An 11,677-nucleotide genomic window follows, 5' to 3' on the forward strand; every position below is an offset into this window, starting at 1 on the left:
TTGCTATACTCCTTGCTGGATCACGTGAAGTGCTGACTGCGAATTTTCTTTTATCTCATCTATGGCTGCAAATCTTTGTTCTTTCAATCAGGTTTTCAACTGTGGAAATAAAAAAGTCTGCAGGGGACAGGTCTAGAGTGTACAGAGAATGAGCAACACAGGTATTTAGTTTTTAGTGCGATAGTCACGCACTAACAGGGAAGAATATGCAGGTGTGTTATTGTGATGCAGGAGGCATGAATTGTCTTGCCACACTTCAGGCTGTTCCCTTCTCACATTTTCTTGCAGATGTTGCAACATGTCCTGATAGTACCATCATTAAGTGGTTTGTCCCTTTGGCATGAATTCATGATGTACTAATCCTTCAAAGTCAAAGAAAACTATCAGCATGGCTTTAATATTTGACCTGACCTGACGAGCTTTTTTTGGTCTTTGTGAACCTTTCCTGACCCACTGTGAAGACTGAATCTTGGTCTCAACTTCATAACCATAGACCCTGGTCTCTTCATCAGTTATGATTATCTTAGAAACATCTCATTCTAATTTGTGCAATCCAAAAGCTCTTCACAGATTGCAAGGTGAAGGTATTTCTGGTCTTGATCATGAGCCATGGGATGAACTTTGTGGCAACATGATGCATTCCAAGATGCTGTCTCAGGATTTAATGACATGATCCAACTGAAATGTTGCATTTTTCTGCAATCTCTTGGACAATCAGCCTTCGATTTGCATGCACAGTTGTTTTGATGTTCCTGACATTAGCATTGTCAGTAGACGTCAAAGGGCATGCTGAACTTCTGTCTAGCCAGTTTTAAACCGTATGAACCACTCATTACACAGAGTCTGCCTTTTTTTTTAAAGCACTTATCACTGTACTTCCCACATTATTTCGATGGCGCAGAGATGCCAACAGCAAAAGTTGTGGACAAAAACATGTTCACTGTCAATGGGTAAAAATTTGAGAATATACAACTGCTTGTCAAGCTTTTCAAGGAAGTTGACAGTCACTTGTCACACATATATGTTGATCTGGTCTCTCAAGGCTTCACCTATCTTTTAACAATGATAGTGGCCAGACAGTTCCACGGAAAGACATCTGAGCAGAAAGTCTTGCTAGCAGTCATATTATCATGGATCACAACTTTCGGAGTCCACCACCAACAGACACTGGCAGTTTTTGTGTCATTTGTTCAGTCACATCACAAAGACCCTAAGTATACCACACCAAAACCACCACTTACCATCCAGTGTTGAATGACAAAGTTGGTTGGTTGATTTGAGGGGAGGAGACCAAATAAGGCCATCGATCTCATTGGAGAAGGGAAGGATGGGAAAAGAAGAAAGCTGTGCCCTTTCAAAGGAGTGATTCTAGCATTTGCCTGAAGTGATTTAGGGAAATCATGGAAAACCTAAATCAGGATGCCTGGACGCGGGTTTGAAACGTTGTCCTCCCGAATGCGAGTCCAGTGTGCTAACCACTGTGCCACCTCACCCAGTTGGCAAAGTTGAATGGTGGCATTGCATCAAGACAGCATTAAGAGCAACCATCTTCCAGTAGAATGTTCCAAATTTTAGCATGTAACACGGCAGCATGTAATGAAATTATGTTAGTGCATAAGAAATGGCTGCCAGACACCCCTAAAACTGAAAACACGAATTTGAACGTTTCGTCCACACGTGGAGCGCACTCTCTTTCAGCATGACAGCAACAGGCAACGCATGATCACTGTGACATCTGCAAGAGTTGGATACCTTGGGTTCACTGTCATTGATCCCTCACCGTACAGTCCAGACTTAGCCCCATATGATTTCCATCCATTTTCAAAACTTAAAGACCACCTTAGAGGACTTCAGTTTGATAGTGATGAAGCAGTTCAAGCAGAGGTGAGGTTGGTGCTCTATTAACAAAGTAAAAAATTCTCCATGACAGTATCAACAAACTGATCTCTCACTTAGTCATGTGTTTGTCACCGGGGTGACTACGTTGAGAAATAAATAATATTAAGGAAAGGATACATTCCTAGTCATCATAAACATGACATGTTGAGTTGCAGACAAGCACAACAAAGAGATGTTAACACGTTTAGCTCTGGCCACCTTCTTCTTCAGAAAAGAAAATACACACATGTTCACACCAGCAAGCATACATAAAGTACACACGACAGCCATCTCTGGCAGCTTGGACTGGAATGCAACTATCGTGTTGAGTGACAATCTGGAGTGGGGCAGCAAAGGGAGAGAGATAGCAGGGTGTCGTTGGGGAGAGAGAAGAGTATTGTCTGGTGGAGCATGCAGGGACTAGATGGAGGCATGAGAAGATGCCAGGCACAACAGTTGTAAGGCTGTGGTGCAGGGAGGAAAGGGGGGGGAGGGGGATCAGTAAAGGGGAGGAGCAGGGAAAAGGAAAGATGGGCAGATGCATTGCCAGAGGGCGACCCACAAGTTGGGCAATGGGATATGAATAGGGAGGTGGTGATAGGACAGAGGGCAGAAAATATTGGATGGAGGGGGTGCCAGAGTGATCCCATCCCAGAAGTCCAGCATACCCTCCAATCCCTGCATAAATCCTTAGGTTCTTGCTAGATACTCTCCCCTAAATCAATTTCCTTCCTCATTCTTATGATAGCCTGCACACCTGCCTTCTACATGCTCCCCAAAATTCACCAACATGACAATCCTGGATGCCTGATTGTAGCTGGTTATTGTGCCGCCACTAAAGGAATTTTTGGCCTTCGTTGACTGACAGCTGCATTCACTTGATCAGAACCTAACCTCCCACACCAAAGATACCAACCACTTTCTTCAGACCCTCCACCAACCCCATCCCTTTACCTCATGGATTCTACTTGTCACTGTTGATGCTATTTCCCCATACACCAACATCCCTCATGTCCCTGGTTTTGCTGCTATTGAACACAACCTTTTCCAATGTCCTTCACACTCCTAATCCACTACCTCGTTCCTCATACACCTTGCTGACTTTTCCTAATACACAACTACTTCTTTGAAGGGAAGGTATAAAAACAAATCTGCAGCACAGTCATGGGAACCCACATGGCACACTACTATGCCAGGCTGGTTGTGGGCCATCTAGAGGAAACCTTCCTAGCCTCCCTGGCCTGGTTCAGTTTCAGTGATGATATCTTCATGATCTGGGCTTATGGCCAAGAAATTCTATCCTCATTCCTTCACAATCTGAACAAATTCTCTCCCATCCACTTCACCTGAGCCACCTCCCTGGAGGTTGACCACTTCTTCTCTGATGGCTCCATTTACACCTCTGTCCATATTAACCCCACTAACCACCAACTGTACCTGCATTTTGCCAGCTGCCATCCCTTCAGCATCAAAAAGCTGTCCTATACAGATTGGCCACCTGGGAACAGCAGATCTGCAGCGACAAGAACTCCCTTGCCCAGTATGCTGAAAGTCTTACCAATGACTTCACAGACAGATACTACTCCCCAGACACAATCTGCAAACAAGTCCCCTGTGACTTTTCCACTCACACATCCAATCAATCCCCCTCCCGAGAACTAGCTGCTAGAGTGCCCACTTAGTCACCCAATGGCACCCTGGATTGGAACAACCGAACTGTGTCCTTCATCAGGACTTTGATTACCCATCATTATGTCCTGAAATGAGGACATCCTATTGTGGATTCTGTCCACAGCACCCAAAGTGATGTTCTGTCACACACCCAACCTCCATAGCATCCTAGTCCATCCCTATGCCAATCCTGCCTCCTTGCCACAGGGATAATCCTGTGGAAAACTCGGGTGCAAGACATGTGCAATCCACTTACCCAGCACTACCTATTCCAGTCCTGTCATGAGCTTATCCTACCACATCTGAGGCTGCACCACCTGTGAAAACAGCCATGTCATACACCAATTCTGCTGCAATCATTGCACAGCTTTTTGCATGGTATGACTACCAGTCAGCTGTCCAACAGGATGAATGGCCACTGCCAAACAGGGGTCAAGAGCATGGTAGACATAACATCCATGATTTCAATGGTTGCTTCACAACCCAGGCCATCTAGATCTTCCCCTCCATCAGCTTTTATTAACTATGCAGGTGGAAATTATCCTTATAACACATTCTCCACTCCCAAAATTATACTGGCCTCAACCTACAGTAACCTACTGTTGCCACATCCTCAACCCAATTTTTTCTGCCCCCTGTGCTATGACCTCCTCCTTATTTGTGCCCCCCCACCCTCATTGTGGGCCTTCTCTGCCAATGCATCTGTCTTTCCCCTTCCATGCTCCTCTCCTTTCCCACACACCCCTCCTCTCTGTACGACAGCCTCCCATTCACTGTATCTGATGATCTTCTCAAGCCTCCATCTAGTCCCTGCACACTCCACCAGACGGTGCTCTTCTCTCCCTGTACTCTGCTCTCTCCTCCCCTTCCCAAACCCACCCCACCCCACCCCACCCCACCCCACCCCACCTCACTCCAAATTCCACTCCAGTCAGAGCTCCCAGAGATGGCAATCATCTGTGCTTGAATTGTGTGGGTTTGTGTGAACAGTGTGCAGGTTTGTGTGAACAGTCTCTCTCTCTCTCTCTCTCTCTCTCTCTCTCTCTCTCTCTCTCTCTCTCTCTCTCTCTGTTCTCTTTTCTGAAGATGGCTTTGAGTGGAAGCTAAATGTGGAACAATCTTTACGTTGTCCTGTCTGCAACTCAAGATATCCTCTTTACAGTGAGTTGCAGACTATCCTTTTCCTAATATTGTTGATATTCAAATCTAGAGTTTCCATTGTTTGAGAATTAAATATGTAGTTATAAAGAATAAAGTTGTAGAATGTTGATAAGGTTTGTTTTATTTAAAAAGCTTTCTGAGTATTCACATAAAAAATTCAGAGGCATTACTTTTTACATAACATGGACAAATTAAGTAGAATGTATTATATACTCATATTTTGAGAAAAGCTGTAAACTAATTTTTCTGTTTTGTTAAGTGTTCTGTACAAAAAGGTAGTGACTTGAAATTGTATTTTATGAGGCAATATTTTTATTCAGTTCTAGCTTCAACCACTTCATTTCAAATCTGCTCCATTTCCATAAAATGAGAGCAATGGAGCTTTTGATGAGGAAAAGAGAAATTCACTTGTAGTGGTTGCTTCTCAGTTAAAGACAATACTTGTTTCTTTATTTTGCTCTCCAAGTAAGCTGTAATTCCATGAAAGTTTTAGTGCACCTCGTATCAATGATTATTTAAATTCCTAGGATTCTGCAGATACTGCATGTGTGTGGTTTGTAGCCCATTCCTAATATAGAAGGATGGTATTAATTTATTGTTTTACTTGTTGCTGGGCCCCATGCCTGTGAATTATATTACTTAAAGAAAAATACAGCAGACAGCCCCTTTTTATATGTTTTTACTTTTCCTAATATACTTTTTGAACTTTTTCACATCTTCATTTGGCATAATACATATTTAAATTTTCATTAGCACATTGATAGCTGTTTGGATGCTACAACTGCCTTTCTATCCTGCTTGTTGTCAGAACTATTTTGCACATCTATAAGCATGACATAAACATTAATTTTTTCTGTCTGATGCACAAAAGCAGTGCAGCATCGGCCTGTTGCTGTCTTACATATTACTTTCATGTCTTGTATTTTGACTGTGTAAATCACAGCACAGCTTGAGCCGATTTTTATCAGCAGCAGTGAAAATCATTAAGGGCAAACATATTAGGAAATGAGTGTACTAATCCTCAGATCCTTGAAAAGGTTTCTGCAAACGTCTAGTTGCCTACTTCACACAATATTCTTACTACTCACTTCTATTGAATATACATTCTATTTCTTTTAGGTGCACTGCCCCAAAATATATTTCCATAAGACAACAAGAAATGAACATATGCCAAATGAGCAAACACTCTTGCCTTTAGGTAAAAACAGTGAGAGTTTCTATATGACATGAATCGTGAAGAGTACACGAAAGAACTTGCGCCCCCCCCCCCCCCCATTGCAGTGGTGTACTGTAGGTCTCTAAAGGAGCATAGCATTCCAAAAGATTGGAAGAGGGTGCAGGTCATCCCCGTTTTCAAGAAGGGACATCAAACAGATATGCAGAACTATAGACCTATATCTCTAACGTCGATCAGTTGTAGAATTTTGGAGCACGTATTATGTTAGAGCATAATGACTTTTCTGGATACTAGAAATATACTCTGTAGGAATAAGCATGGGTTTCGAAGATGATGATAGTGTGAAACCCAGCTCGCGCTATTCGTCCACGAGACTCGGAGGGCCATAGACACGGGTTCCCAAGTAGGTGCCGTGTTTCTTGACTTCCGCAAGGTGTTCGATACAGTCCCCCACAGTCGTTTAATGAACAAAGTAAGAGCATATGGACTATCAGACCAATTGAGTGATTGGATTGAAGAGTTCCTAGATAACGGAACGCAGCATGTCATTCTCAATGGAGAGAAGTCTTACAAAGTAAGAGTGACTTCAGGTGTGCCGCAGGGGAGTGTCATAGGACTGTTGATATTCACAATACATATACATAAATGACCTTGTGGATAACATCGGAAGTTCACTGAGGCTTTTTGCGGATGATGCTGTAGTATATCGAGAGGTTGTAACAATGGAAAATTGTACTGAAATGCAGGACGATCTGCAACAAATTGACACATGGTGCAGGGAATGGCAATTGAATCTCAATGTAGATAAGTGTAATGTGCTACGAATACATAGAAAGAAAGATCCTTTAGCATTTAGCTACAATATAGCAGGTCAGCAACTGGAAGCAGTTAATTCCGTGAATTATCTGGGAGTAGGCATTAGGAGTGATTTAAAATGGAATGATCAAATAAAGTTGCTCGTCGGTAAAGCGGATGCCAGACTGAGATCCATTGGAAGAATCCTAAGGAAATGCTGTCCAAAAACAGCACGCTTCGTTAGAGGAGCATTTAGTAATCGCGAAAGCGTTACAGAGATGATAGATAAACTCCAGTGGAAGACACTGCAGGAGAGACGCTCAGTAGCTCGGTACGGGCTTTTGTTGAAGTTTCGAGAACATACCTTCACTGAGGAGTCAAGCAGTATATTGCTCCCTCCTACATATATCTCGCGAAGAGACCATGAGGATAAAATCAGAGAGATTAGAGCCCACACAGAGCCATACCGACAGTCCTTTCTTTCCATGAACAGTACGAGCCTGGAATAGAAGGGAGAACGGATAGAGGTAATCAAAGTACCCTCCGCCACACACCGTCAGGTGGCTTGTAGAGTATGGATGTAGAGGTAGATGTAGATGGAGGAGCTGTGTTGGAGGTGCCTTCCAGTCTAAAAATAGCATGTTACTGTGGACCATTGAGTGGGGAACTTTTGGGCAGATATGGAATATTTTTAGTATATTAGCTTGTGAATATAGTTTAAAATTTATACTGTAAGAAGAGGGGAAAATTGGCTATATTAATCAAACCTTGCAGTTTTTTGTTTAAACTTAAAGTGCTTATGTTTATTGCTCATTTGGGAGACTTTGGGAATCTTATACCAACCCAAAGTACTTTTTCTGACACCTACTAAATTAGAATTGCTATAACTTGTTGGAAATAATTTTTGTGATGCTCTTTCTCTTGCATTAATTAAATTAAAACACCCATATTAGATTGTATACATTTCTTTGACTATTAAAGCAATCATACACTGTAGGATGATGATTTATAGAATGTAATAAATTGGAATAATATCATTTAAAAGTGTAATTGATGCCAAGTTGTAATAAAAATGCATTCACTTTGAAATGAATTGCTGCATCTTTTAATATGTTCGTACAGAAAATACGTTAGTCAGAATCAGATAGAGTATTGATTCTACTGCAGGTACTGTTTTGCTTGTATTTCAAGTGCAATAACAAATAAAAAATAAATATTATTTGTGAATGTGAGAAAATGCCGATACATATGAACCACAATTTTACTTTTGAACAGGATCACAAATGATGCCCGAGAAGATGAAATGGAAGAAAATATGGGCCAAGTCAACACTATGATTGGAAATCTACGCAATATGGCATTGGACATGGGTTCTGAGCTGGAGAACCAGAACCGACAGATAGACAGAATTAACAGGAAGGTACTGTATCGTCTCTCTTGTTGTACATTTATTATGAAGAGCTATAAATTATTCTAATTACAGTGTTTTTATAACTAGTAGAGTCCTGTGTATTCTGCGAGCTTGATTTTTTTTCCCATAAAAATTTGCATAACTTATTATTGGTGCAATAGAAGTTTTGGCATGTATAACAAGAGCCCACTCTTGAGTACAAATTACTGCATTACCAGTGTAGAAATAACAGATAAAGATTAAGTATGGCTGAGGAGCATCTCATCTGACACACACACACACACACACACAGACAGACAGACAGACAGACAGACAGAGAGAGAGAGAGAGAGAGAGAGAGAGAGAGAGAGAGAAGTTGCTTGGTTTGATCTTTTGTAATATATATATATATTCCAGAAAAGCATCAGTCTTAGATAGAGCCATTCTGTTCTATTACAGGGAGAGTCGAATGAAACAAGGATAGCGGTGGCCAACCAGCGAGCCCACGATCTTCTGAAGTAAACTTTAGTGGAAGAGTAATACTCCTGTCTCTTTCCTAATGTGTTGTTATGTTATTCATGTACTTAATTATGTTGATAAGGTTCCTTGACCTTTCTCTTCAGCTCATTTAAGTCAGTTTATACAGAGCTAGTATTATAATAAATTTTGCTCATATGAGCAATGAAAGACCAAATTGTTTACAGAAAATAAGCGTGCCCAGCTTCTCTTTTATTTAATGAGTAAAATTTTTATCTTGTCCTAAAGTATGTTCAGAATAAAAGGTATGGCTATTTTAACTGCTAATAATTCTATAAAGTGTGGAGTCTAACTGGAGTCTAAAAGTAGTAGGAGCTAGAACACCAGTCTTTAAATTACATTGTTTCCTTTCACTACCATGTGTCACTACTGCATCAACCATTTCTTCACAAGAGGGGTAGCAAACTTTTCTGCAGTATTTGGCTATGGATATAAACTGCTAGCCACAGCAAGTTACTACAGCATGCATTAAAAATACTTGCTACACAGCATAATTATTATTGATATTTAAACTAAAACATATAGATATTGACATGCTGAATTTTACACTATGGTGGTGAAAGTCTAAATTTGGTGTTCTATCTCCTCCACAATGAGTTATGTTTACCCCCAAGTTAAACTATTTAATATGTACTCTGAAAAATAGATATACTAGTTTTGTAAATTATTTAATTATTTCACCAGTTGTTAGTACAGCTTAGCAAATTCCAATGTTCACATAACAATTTTATCTACTGATGTTACATTTGTACAAAGTAGATTGGAAGCTACTGTACTAATTTACTTAATTGCCACTTGTTTGGACCATTTAAAGCATTGAATTATTGAACAATTAGTCAGCGGGTAACTTTACTGATGTGATACGTGTTTAATGTATATATTTTGTAAATATTATAAAGTTGTATAACTCATTTTTGAATTGTTCCAAGTGCTTCAAAAGCATCTACTTCTCTTGCAGTGTAAATATGTGTAGAATGTTTACAGTATGTTTAAAGTGCAATAAAAATGTTTAACATGCACATTCTTTAGGAAAGTATTACATGAACGAAGAAATATTGTTTGTTATTGTCTACATGAATAGTACTATTAGTTATTAGAAATATTGTCATGGGAATGTGGATGAATTTTTACAGTGCAAAGTGTGGAAAAACTATTGACTGAATTTAAAAGTATTTTTTTATAAATCACTGTTACAGACACTTGTTTCATGAGACATAATTATATAACTTCAGTTTAAAATCCGATTGTAAAATGAAAATGAGGGTACACTGTTCAGAGCTGCCAGTTCTGTACTGTGTTATGTCTGTTACCAATAATGCTCATTGAGTTCTGCTTCTGAATAATGGACATGGCTTACAACACTTCTGTTACAGTAGCAGACCCTTTTGGGTTCAGAATAATTTGATATTTTTTCTCTTGGCATTTATTGGGTCATGTTACATTGGCAAATGGCTTTATTGTTTGCTGTACTTAATAAATTATTAAGAATTATCATCTAATGGAAGGAATGGCAAATATATAGTTATCTATTTTCGTGTGAGGCTGTTGAAGTTATTGTGAATGAATGAATGGAAAGTGGGCAATGAGATTTTTGTGTATGCTGTGGCCTAATGACTGCGTATTTGGCTTATGGTGGTGTAATACTTAATTTTTTGCTACAATTTCCTCTTGTATGTCATCCATAACTGTTGAATCTTAGTGTATCATTATTTTTTCAGAAGATTTCATGGTATTGTTAGTTTTTCAACAGCTTGAACTTTTGCTCATACATATAATACCATCATATACAGTATAGCAGAATATTGTTAAATAACGTTGTAAGCAGCATAGTGCAAATTAATAGTAAACTGCAGTTGGGTCTTTACATTGGCATCACATTTCAACATCAGTACTTAAGAAATTTTTTGGAGTGCTGTAGGCTACATATAGCATTTGATTCAGTACTTAAAAAAACATAAGTAATAAGAAAATGCACATGATAAATAACAAGAATAATAACTAAGTGTACAAAATGATAAAACTGCTGTTTCCAAGAGAGTACAAGTGTGAGTAGGGAATACCAAAAGTGATCAGAGATTCTTTTGAGTGACTTTATAAGTATTGCACTATAATATTTTATTGTAACAAATATTTTATTTATTCTGTCTATGATGAAGTGAACTTTTAATACAATAGCCCCTTTTTTTTATTTGCACACTTGACTAAAAGTTTCTGTGAGCACTTTCTGGTATTCTGGAATTTACCACTGAATTTATTTAAAAATAGTAATAGGTTTTCATCTGTCTAAGATAACTTAGAATTTGTGTCAAGTGTCAACTTCAACAATATTTAAATATTTTGCAGCTGTACAGTATGTTCAAATGAAAAATATTTCTCTCACAGTAGAATTTGTGTGCTATGAATTACACATTTCTGTAATCAATGTACACATTTAATAGTAGATGGTTTCCATGCTCACATATTAAATTCGGAATGTTTGTATAATTTAAATATATATATAATGATTTTCGAAGTTAATATCTTGGTTGCCATCACTTGCTGCATATTCCAGACAAATGATTTGTTTTCTATGTTGTAATAGCTCATATAGTCCATATTGTACCCTTTGTATTAACCATTGCCAATAAACAGATGTGATATCAGAATGATTACTTATATATTTAGCAGAATTATCACAAGTGAAGTCATTACATACAAATTCCCTAAGCCAAATTATTGCCACTGTTATGACAAAAAGTAATTCAAACACCGTACTGAAGCAAGCAGTATGAAACAGAAATATTATTAGCCTGAAATGCTCATGATACCAATGTAAATAGCGCTGTCTTAGTACCAATTTCCCCACAGAAAAATGAGATATTTGCAATAATATCTACACACAGCCAGCACTGTTTTATGCATATGTAAATATGGAAACATTTATTATAATTATTCTGAACAGACTGCGATTTGTGTAGCGAAGATGTGTGTTTCAAAGGCTAATTTTCCAAGAAATTAAACTGCACCAAAAACACACTTGTACTCAGGTAAACTAAACTGTGTAGCACAATTAGCAGTGTAGTGTAGTG

General features: G+C 38.9%; 1 protein-coding gene across 4 annotated transcripts in view; it reads left to right on the top strand.

Moving 5' to 3' along the window:
* LOC126198988 (synaptosomal-associated protein 25) overlaps nucleotides 1-11,238 on the top strand; it is a 393,632-nt gene extending 382,394 nt beyond the window's left edge. For all 4 annotated transcript variants that reach the window (XM_049935684.1, XM_049935661.1, XM_049935678.1 and 1 more), the window contains 2 exons: nucleotides 7,958-8,102; nucleotides 8,532-11,238. In XM_049935684.1, coding sequence (XP_049791641.1) covers nucleotides 7,958-8,102; nucleotides 8,532-8,594 — 208 coding nt within the window. In that variant the 3' untranslated portion in view covers nucleotides 8,595-11,238. The remainder of the gene's footprint in view (nucleotides 1-7,957; nucleotides 8,103-8,531) is intronic.
* Nucleotides 11,239-11,677: the final 439 nt, after the last annotated feature.

The sequence above is a fragment of the Schistocerca nitens genome, chromosome 1 (genome assembly GCF_023898315.1).
Source record: "Schistocerca nitens isolate TAMUIC-IGC-003100 chromosome 1, iqSchNite1.1, whole genome shotgun sequence".
Taxonomy (NCBI): Eukaryota; Metazoa; Arthropoda; class Insecta; order Orthoptera; family Acrididae; genus Schistocerca; species Schistocerca nitens.